The 11,087-nt window shown below is 40.1% G+C and overlaps 1 protein-coding gene across 1 annotated transcript; it reads right to left on the bottom strand.

The window, feature by feature from the left end:
* Positions 1-1,916: 1,916 nt before the first annotated feature.
* LOC148028260 (putative pentatricopeptide repeat-containing protein At3g01580) lies at positions 1,917-4,079 on the bottom strand. Its single transcript, XM_087689938.1, has one exon. It carries the CDS (start codon positions 4,077-4,079, stop codon positions 1,917-1,919), a length of 2,163 nt encoding a protein of 720 aa, XP_087546064.1.
* Positions 4,080-11,087: the final 7,008 nt, after the last annotated feature.

The following is an 11,087-nucleotide window of genomic DNA, read 5'->3' as shown; positions in this document are numbered from 1 at the left end:
TAGTCCTTGTTCATTTGATGCTCCTCTCTCCCTTCTTCTTCACCTAGTCCACTTAATATAAAATTTTATATTTTCATTTCATGCATTATACATAGCTTGCCTAGCCATCAATTGGTTTGTTATCACCTTAATTATAGTATAAACTCTTTATGCTCTAGGTAAATTGCACTATAACTCGGTAGAAAATCATCACCTCAAGGTGAAAATCATAGGTCTTATCTTGAAGCAAAATTTTTCACACTCAATCTTCTAGATTTGCATATCTTGTCATTTTATGACCGGTTTTTCCAGGGTGAGGTCACCTTGTTGCTTTGGTCTACAAAGTCCATCGATTTTCATGAAGAGCCATTTTTTGGGTAAGATGGATTATTAAGTGAAAACTATAAGAACTGTGTAGGCTAGGATTGATTAATCTAGAACCGTGTAGGGCAGAATTGATTAATCTATTAATATTCTTGTAATGAAATACTGATGTTGCTCATTCTGAAGGACACACACACACACACACACAGAAAACCTAAAACCAATAATAATGCAGAGAATGAGAGAATGCCAACTTATTCTCAGGGACACTATTTGTATGGTGAAAGCCCTACCCCATGACTGTGAGAGTCTCGAGACTAAATGAAAGCTTGGCTCTAGCATCAGTAGATATCTCACAGACAATGCCTCAGAGATTCCATCCCTATTGCAATAAAATCCTGCTAAGGTGCACACAAGACTTATTGCAACTCTTCACTTTAGAACTCTGACATCGGCCATGTCAGAGCTAGGAGCAGTTAGGATATCTTTGTGTATCAAATGGGTAGATAATTGTGGCAGTTTGCTATTTATGGTGTGCCAGGAAAAGCTAAGCTTGCAGCTAATTTAGGCATCATCTGACTGCGGGGTATAAGTTTTGGAGTAGTGTTGTTTATTTGTTACAAATGGGTAGATAATTGTGGCAGTTTGCTTTTTATTGGTGTGCCAAGAGCAGAATAGCAAAGCTTGCAGCTAATTTAGGCGTCATACTTTTTGGGGCAGTGTTGTTTATTTGCTACAGGATACTTGTAATGCGAGTATATTCCAAAAGATGTAGATATTCGAGGTGTCGTAAGTTCCAACCAAGTAGCAGGGTTCTGGAATCATTTCTTAAAGAGGGAGTATAGCAGTTAGAAAATGGCACAGACGCTTGGAACTATTAAAAATTATGGTCATAAATGCCATTACTTTCATCAATGCTACCAGTGATGATGAACATGTCACAAATCAGGGCATGTTATCCATGCAGCCTAAATCACTTTCTACTCTGTTGGGCTGCTGGTTCCTCCATTTGTGAAGGGCATGTTGAAAATGTTCCTATCAATCAAGCCTAAGAGCAGTAGCTGACATACTGTCTGAGTATGGCCTAGTTCCCTTAGCATACACAAGAACACTACACCCTTGTCCTAGAATGCCAACTGGAATATTAGTCTCTTAAAACATGTATATGCTTGGTACGAGACCTTCTACCTTTCCTTGGTTCTTAGACATTCGCAATGTCAAAGTTTGGAACAGTTTTAATGTATAATGAGGCAAACCCAGAAAAGCAGCAATTATAGCTAGTGGGCAGCAAAAGTGTGCATGGCAGTTATAAAATGGCATGGACCTGCCAAAAAATGAACTTCCGCATTGGATGCTCACAGATGCTACATATCTTCATTGACAGTCAAGATAAGATGTCATTAATTAGGGTACGTCCATTAAATTGGTTGCCCACGCAGAGTCACTACCTACTTTCTAGAACAGCTGGTTCCTTCCTTTGTGAAGGGGATGTTCTGCCTTCATTGTCAGAAACCTGTTCTACTAATGGAACCTAATAGACCTAATGTACATTGTGTGTGACACTTGGCTTTAAGATACACAACAATCTGAAGTCTTTAACCTAAGGTGTCAACTCAGTTGTAGTCTCTTAAAACCATGTCTATACTTGGCACAAAACCTTCTATCTTTATATGTACATGCAAAATTTCAAGTATTGGTGGTATGTCCTTGCTTTCATGGTCAGTCACACAAAATTTAGACAAATTACTGTTTATCTCTATTGATGCAAGAGCAGGCTTTTTCTTTGCCTTAGCCTTCATCCTCATCTCCTCTATGCTGTTTGCATCAATCAACCTGCCAGATCTCACATACATATCTGCTGTGAGTAAATAAGGAGCAGCATCTTCTTGGTTCAGCTGGACAAGTTTCTGGAAGCATTGCTGTGCCATATGAATTTTACCATAAACTTTACAAGCATTCAGCAAAGCTCCTAGGACTTCCATGGTTGACAGACACTGCATCCTTATAGCAAAATTTTCTGCCTCGTAAACTTGTCCTGATCTTGCAAGAAGATCAACCATACAGGCGCAGTGCTCTGATGTAGGTTCAATTTTATATTCTTCTTTCATCAGCTGGAAAAACTTCTGGCCTTGGATGACAAGGCTTCCCTGGCTGCATGCAGAAAGAAGACAGGTAAATGTCATAGAATCTGGTTTCACTCCCTGTTCTAGCATGTCTTCATAGCATCGCACAACCATGCTACCCTCACCATTCTCACCATAAGCCTTTATCATTAAGCTCCATGAAACAACATCAGGATTTGACAGATTCTCAAAGACTTGTTGCCCTTCTCTAAGAGAACCACATTTCCCATACATGTCTAGCAATGCATTGCCCACCAAGACACCTCTTTCTGATCCAGATTTCCTGATCTCAGAATGAAGCTTCCTACCTGTTTCTAGAGCTCCTGAGTTGCCACAAGCCTTCAAGCAATGAATTACAGTGACAGCATCAGCTGACAGACCCTTCCCCTGCATCTTTGAAAAACAATCCAGAACTTCCTCATCATGCCCATGTTCAGCATAACCTGAAATTAATGCAGCCCAAGCTGGTACATCTTGAACAGGAAGTCTGTCAAAAACTTCCTGCGCTTCTATGAGCAAAGAACACTCAATGTATGCATGCATCAAAGAGGTGCCCGCATACATCTCTCTGTCTAAACCCCTTCTGATAGTTGTCACATGTATCTGTTGGACTATTTGGGTGTCTTTTAAGATGCCACATGCTTTCAAGCTACAAGCAAATGTGACAGAATCAGGCGTAACACCCTCCTGCTGCATATTGTTATAACACAGCAGTGCGTCCTTCCCAAACCCCTTGTCAGAAAACCCAGCAATCAATGTGTTCCATGTGACTGTATCACGGACAGGAAGCTTGTTAAGCACATTGCAAGCTTCTGTCAGTAGGTCACATTTGCAGTACATGTCCACCAACACATTGCCTACAAATAGATCTTTTTCTGATCCCCTTCTGATGATGTCAGCATGCAAAATTCTGCCTTTCTCTACATTCTTCAGTCTTATACAACCTGTGAGTAAAGCCACATACACATGACTGCTTCTGTGGCTACTGTCACAATCTTCCAAGCTAGAAGCAAACACTAGACCATCTAGAGAAACACCCTCAAGCTGCATGCCCTCAAAGCAGCGCACAGCTTCTTCGCCAAGCCCATGTTTAGCATAACCTGCCATCAATGCAGTCCATGCAACAGCATCGCGAGCAGTGAGGTGGTCGAACACATGGCGTGCCTCAGCGAGGAGGCCGCACTTGCCGTACATGTCCACCAATGTGCTGCCAACGAAGGGGTCACTGTCTGATCCGGCCTTGATGATGTCAGAGTGTATGCCACAGCCACGCTCGGCATTGCAAAGCCTCCCGGAAGCTTTGAGGAGGGCCGTATGCGTGTAGGCGCTCGGCCGGATGGAGCAATGCTGCATGTGGTCGTACAGGAGGAGGGCATGGCGGGGGTCGCCGTGCCGGATGTAGCCTGAGATGAGGGAACACCAGGAGTGTTCATTGGGGAGGGGCAATGCGTCGAAGACGGACTGCGCGTCGGGCAGGCACCCGCAATCGACGAGCATGGGGACGAGGTAGTTCCCGAGGACTGTGTCGTGGTAGGGTTCCAGCTTGTGATCGCGCGTGTAGGAGAGCAACTGCTTGGCTTCGGGCAGGCACTTCTGCTTCCTGTATTTCTTCGCCAAGCTGATAATCTTCCTGATGGCAGGAGGGTCGCCCATGCGTTCATCGTCGTCACAATGATACTATTTGGCTGCTACTAAACACGCGCGCGCGCGGAGACACATGGACGTGGGAGAGAGATCTCTCGAAAATAACCCTTTGCCCTGCAGGTGAAAAACCCAACTTCCCCTTGCTCCCATGGCCTCCTCACAACAACATGGATGCCTCTTTCATCACCATGGCACCATGCCCATTATCAATCCACGAGTGGCTTACAACCGAAAAAAAAAAGGTCAATAATATGTGCAGATCAGTAAAGGAGTTTGAAGTTCTATATGTAGTTCTGTTTGTTATGTAACAGTTTAACTTATGGTGTTTCGAAGTATGTTTGTAGATAAGTTTTTGCGTTGTCTAAATACATGGATGTCGAAAGGAGAATATGTATGCATATGTAGTTCGAGTCACTAATCGTGATTTTGAATGTTCACATTTCTTTTGTTCATAGTTAGGTGCCATTGCCAAGTGAGAATAAGAATGGAAACACTGCATTTTCCAAGATGATAGCTAGGCAGGGTGAGGTTCTTACAGGCAAGCCATTCATTCTGAACGCCGTCGTTCTTTCAATGAGATGGTTATTATTCCATGATATGATGCATGCGAACTCGAGCTGATCGGCTCTTTGGAATGCATGTTGTTGGCTTGGCTTAATTAAATTTTCAAGCAAATTGTAATATCTTTCATTCTCATGATCTGCTTGGGGCATTGAGTCGATTGGAGAGCTTTCACAATGGAGCTCTATAATCCTTTCAATGGATTGCTTGTTGAGGGTACCAAGCTCTATCCTTGGATGTGGATGTTCTATTATATCCATGTACTTCTGGATTAATGTGGATTATGTAGCATGTTGAAAGCAAACGCATCCACAATATCGGATGTAGTCAAGTCAATTCTAGTAGATGGCTGCAAAAGCAATCCATCATTCCAAGAGACTAGAGGATTATCAAGAATAGATCAATAGTCCAAGGTTCTGTTCGCAATTGCTCTTATCGTTTTGCAAATTGAGAGGGATGTATCAATGATGCTCAATAGTTGAAGCTATAAGGGCTTTGCATTGAGAATTTGTTTTGTGTAGTCTAGTAAGAGTGATACCACGCATTTGTTTCTCTCTTTTTTCGCAAGACATGGTCAGCATTTAGTTATCATTGTATTTACTCCGTGTTGTTGGCATGCAAGGATTAGAATAGTGCTTGACAAAGCCGTTGTAACTTGTATTTCGTCTATCGATGGATCATTCTTTTGCTAGTTCACAGAATGATGTTGCATTGTGACTATACCACATGATCCACACATTATTAGTCTTTCAATGATGCTTTCACATTTTGTCGCCCAAGATTATTTAAATTTTTCTATGTCGTACCAAGTTACAGCAAATGATTTTTGTGATGTTTTTCTAGAAGCCATAGTTTTCCTTTTTCGAGAAGTCTTAATCCGCCTTGTGACTCTGTTTCTTCATAGCATCCATTAATGCTGATGAGAACAATATGTTTTTATCATAAAACTGCAGTATACTGATTCATGGAAAAACATGCTATACTTCATCATTTTATTTTTTTAAGGGCATTTAATTTTTTCGACATTCAATGATGATGATTTTTTTCTTCTTAATAGTAATTTTCATAAAATAAATAAATAAAATTAATAAACAATAACAATACTTCAAAAAAAATTAAAAATAAATGAAATGAGAAAACATACTATATGGCATGCCGAAGAGTTGGCACAAATCTCTTCGTAATTAAATAATTATGGGAGAATATGCCATTATCCCATTCATTCAAAATATCGAGTTTGTTGAAGTTTTATGTTTTCATTTTTTTCAGTACGTTTAAAAGTTCATTACACTTCTGGTTTCGCTGTACATTCAAAAGATTGTTTTCTTTTATTTTTGTTTCACTACTATTTACTAATCCTAAAAAGAACGAATGACGAAGATTTGAATCTAACCTTTTACCTTGCAAACGCGATGACTAAAGAACTGACGTACACATCTCTACACACTTATGTATGACCTTCCTCTCTCCTCAAATAAGAGACTAATGTCGTAATGAAGAGAATGGCCCATACTACTTATCTCTCCCCCTTTTATATAGGCTTAAGGCTTCCCAACGTTCAAAGCTTTCCTTTAAGCTTTTTAAAGCTTTTGTAGTTTATAAATTTGAAAAGCCTAAAAGCTTTCAAACGTTTAAGCTTTTCTTAAAAAGCTTTTCTTCAATTTTGGGTGTATGCGTATGTTTTCCTTCTTTAACCCAAAAAAATAACAAAAAAGATAATTACAAAACATCACATAGCTGCACCTGTAAAGATCCTAGGGAAAAAAACCAAGACAAATAAAAGGTTTAAAGAGCTTTTATAAAGAGATTTTTAAAAAATGGCCTTTAACATGTGGCACAAATGCCATTGGGTGATATGGCATTACCATTCTAAGTGGAGAAAAACTTCACTACTATATTTTTGCCAAGTGGTCGATGAAAGGTAGCTTCTTCCCCAGTTCTCTAGCACACTCATGCAGCATGATCACGTGCCAATCGTCATCCATTGCATTGTCATTTACCTCACTAAGTATGCTTGCTTGCCTTCATATGTGAAGCTCACCCTCATCATTGTGAATCCCCAAGCAAAGATTATGCTGCAACAAATCTAACGAACTCCTCTTTACTGATTCATGGTGTCGCCAGCAGAGAGTCCAAATACCCACAACTCAAGAATACGAGTAATGGAGACTTATGCAGTCTCTCCAACCTTTGCTTCAAGCCTTTGACTCCGCTTTGACTACATTGTAATTGGTCCCTCTACTTCTTGAACATAGACTATCTTTATATCCCTCTTGTCATCAATAATCTCATTTTCATAATGTAGTAGCCAACATCACTCAATTTTGGAATGTGCATGAAATCACCCAGAGATGGACTGGCCAGCTGTGTCACAAGTAGTGACTTGAAAATATTGCAATCTCTTGCTAGAATAATAATGATGTCACAACATAAGTGATGTCTCCAAGACAATAAAATGCATCTATCTTAGCCATGGTAGCAGTCCAGAGTTGGGTTTGGTAGTAGGGCAAGTTTGGAGAGTGGCAACAGTCATGTAGCAGTAGTGTGATTATCACCTAAAGATACCTCTCACTTATGCATGTCATATGATGATGATGATAGGTGTGGCAGTAGGAGGAATAGGGATGAGATTGATTGATGCCCATGGGAGGTCGGGGCACAATGGCAAGGGGAATGGTAGAGTTCACAATGAAAGTGATGGCCTTGTTAATGGATGAAAAGGGAATGCATGTGATTTATTCTTTCTTTACCACCTTCAATTTGTTAATCTAAATAGAAATTCCTTTCTCTATTGGGGGTTTTTTGTTCCAAATTTGGAGGGGAACCTACATGGTTCTTCAATAGAGAATGCATAGGCAATATATGGAAGTTGTGATTAGGTCGTTGTGATGCTTGATCCCCATTAAACATCTTGCACTTTCTTGCCTCATTAAAGAATAAAAGAAAGAAAGAAATTTGAGGTACATCTCTCAATTCGATGGAGAGCTGAAGCAAAGCCTATAAATCATGCGAATGTAGGGCAACATCAAGCATCTGATCTTGGCCTGCAAGTTCACATGGGACAGGAGCTCGCACTAAAGGTAGGATATTGTAAGGAGGCTATGGTGAGGGCATCAAATTGATTGCCAAAAATGGCAACCTATGAGAATTGGGACTAAATTTAGAACACCTTGTATTTGTAGGCAATGTTACACTTTATCTACTATGATTGTCATCCTGAAGCCATAGAATTGACAAGAACTTCTTCTCCTTCTAGCTACAAAGCTGACATCGTGGTGGTATAGCATTGGCTTATACTAGTAGATTGGTATGGGCTAGATAGACTAAGGTATAATATTCCTAAGCTGAGGTTTTATAAGAATGTTAATCTATAAAATGTAGCTACAACACTTGCCATTGCTTAGTAGAATTATGTTGAGCAATAGAAGGAAATTTGCTTGAGATATGCTTTGCATGTACATATTCAAAAATGGAATATATTGAAATATACATACCTATTTGAATAACTCATTAGCCTTACTTGTGCAAACACTAGAATGTACATATACACTAAATCCAAATGTTAATCAAAAGCTGACAATAAAGGTGGATCTCTAGGTATTAAGTATGTAAAACAACAAGACAAGGAGACATCAAAGTAGGTGCACATAATCTAAAGCAGTGGAGTATCCAAGGCAAAATTAAACACAATTTTTCAAGTGAGCATCTCTCACTCGTAACACAACCTTGATATTTTGGTTTCACGTACTCCCAATCTAGTTGATATTAAATCAATTGAGTGCACTAGTTGAAGGGCGACTCATCGTTAGTGATTAACCAATTGAATGGAACCTATAGTGTGAGAGATCCCATTCTAAGGATATACCATCGTGTAGCCTTGGACATCCTTGAGATCTTTGAGGCAGCAACTTGCTAGTTGATTCCCTATCTGTGGAATTACTTTGCAAACTCCCAAGCTAATTATGACTTTATTGAAGATGTATTTCTCAAGTGTGATCCTAAGGGGTTTTTACAATTGCCTTCTGATAACAGCCCAAGGCTACTATGGGGATTGCTTTTGCTGATATAAACATTGTAAACACTAGCAATTACACAAATGTTCTACCACACAAAGAAATAAAAATGTGGGACTCCATAGATATATTGTCATCAAAGGGGATTGAAAATACAAAGTCAATAGCCATGGTGGCAAAAGGGGTTGAGTTTGATAGATTGATTTTGCGGATATATAGATTAGTGATGCCCAAGCTACAACAGGGGCTAATGCAATATATTGTCTAAGAAAAAATGGGAGGATTAGAAGATAGGGCTCTATGATACACAAGTTAGGTAAGAGAAATGGTTGCAAGGAGAAGAGAAGAGTTATTGAAAGGGCTTTAGGGAGATATACACCTATCTTGTGGTGCATACGTCCATGGCACGGAGTTTCTTTTGTTGTAACACATGTAGACGATTTGCTCTATTGACTTTATGTTGAAATGTTGGCACATGAAGCAAACATAGCCCATGCATATGTTCTACACCTCCCTCCCACAACACCAACCTCATGTGCTTGTCGATTTCTTTTTGTTGGGCCTCCCATCTTTTTTGCACTTGATGAACAAGTTTTTCCTCATGAGCCCATTTCTTTGTAGCTATAGTGGCCAATGCTTCTTGCATCTTTTGTTCCTTCACTTTGTGCTTCTCATCTCAATGATGCTCCACCTCTGCCTCTTTGCATTTTTAGCTAGCATGCTTTGGATGAGAGAGCTTGAGTAGTCAATATATGCCTCTCCTTGAACTCACTGGATACATACCCACTCTCTAGGAATTCAAAGCAAATCCACAATGCTTTAGGCTAACGATTCAAAGGAAGGGCCACTACCAAATGGTCGTTATTCTCACCTTGTATACCCAAGGTAGTGAGTACAAGTGCAGCTTCCCCTTCCACTCTCTCTTGAAGGGGTGTGGTTGGCACTTGGCTACATTGATCTAAAGGATCACCATGGATGACACGATCATTCACATTGCCTATGCTACATTCAACATCCATGTTAGCACAAGGCATATGATCAAATGTGAGAATGTTGTAATTCAATGGCCAAGTACCCATGGCTTCAAAACTAGCCTTGATATTGGTTGGATTGCAAGCAAATTTCAATGCTCTTGATGCCACTCCTATTAGCTCCTCTTTGCTTGGTAGGGAAATGTACAAACTTGTCAAAGGTTCCTTTCCTTCAAAAATTGTGCTTTGAATGGTTTAAAGACCAAGACATCCAATGGTTGTAATTTGTGTGAGGTATGTGATGGAAGGGTGATAGTATCAAATCCATATTCCCTTGCCTTGTGGACTACTTCTACTTAGGTGTGACTCCCGTAGCCATCATCAATGAGAAGATGGCAATTGTCATAAGAGGGCAGATTTGGCACCACACTTTTGAAGTGATCAAGCCATGCCTCAAAGAGTTGGCTTATCATCAATACCTTATTCTGCATGGACATGATTGCTCCATTCTCACACTCAACTATGTAGTTTTGCATTGCTCTTTTGCCCTTGAATATGTATACCCTAGAAGAGAAAAACCAATAGCATTAATAGATGCTAATATAGTGAGCCACTCTTGACTATCATGAGTGATGTTATATTTGCTCCCTTGGACATCGATTTTATCTACATTCCAAATCTTCTCAATGGGGTAGTTGTGCTAGTTGTACAATAGTTGAAGATTGCCATGAAATGTCTTCACAACCTCGAGGTGAATGCTAATTGCTCTTGATTTGTCCAGAATCTCTGTCATCCCCTAAATGTGAGATTTAGGTGCCTATGGTGGAAGCATCCCACCAACTCTTTCTTGGAATGCCATTTGTGAAAGCAGACTTCCTTTTTATCTAACATAATTCTACAACCTTAAGCTTGAAACATGACAACAATGCTAGCTAGCTTGCATCTTGCAATGGAAAGGCCCAATCCAAAAGGAACTTCTCCTCTTCAATGGTCAAAGTAGTTGGGGGACCTTTGCAATTGTGCTTGTTGTGGCCATCAATCCAAGGTGAAACAACAATCAAGCTCATACCGAATTTCCTTCCACACTCACACATGGACATGCCTTCTTGATGTGTTGCAATTTCTTTTGCCATGTCCTCTCCATCCATTAAAGCACATATCTCTTTGTTTGCTTTTAAGAGCAGGGAACCAAGGGTGTTTGAGTTAGGATGAAGGATGTTTGAGTTGGAGATTGCAAGGAATTGACTAGATTTCTAGCATTGGGTTCATGGGAAGCAAGTGGATCTCCTCTTATTGGATGATGTGGTTCTTGCAAGATAACTTTGCCTTTGAGTTAGAGCTTGGAACACATCTCCATCAATGGATGCATGGGAAGCTGTTGCATGTATTGTCAAGAAGCCTTGTGTGTCGTAGATGACGCTCCTCTTTTGTGTGCATTCGTCCTTGTAGATGGAGGTCCTCTCTTAGAAGTA

Source organism: Lygodium microphyllum, chromosome 12 (genome assembly GCF_053477565.2).
Source record: "Lygodium microphyllum isolate KBCC chromosome 12, Lygodium_microphyllum_v1.1.10, whole genome shotgun sequence".
Classification (NCBI taxonomy): domain Eukaryota; kingdom Viridiplantae; phylum Streptophyta; class Polypodiopsida; order Schizaeales; family Lygodiaceae; genus Lygodium; species Lygodium microphyllum.
This window is presented reverse-complemented; position numbering and strand designations above follow the sequence as displayed.

Excerpts from the sequence above, each read along its gene's own strand:
- LOC148028260 (XM_087689938.1), bottom strand. The coding sequence starts at position 4,079 with ATGGGCGACCCTCCTGCCATCAGGAAGATTATCAGCTTGGCGAAGAAA.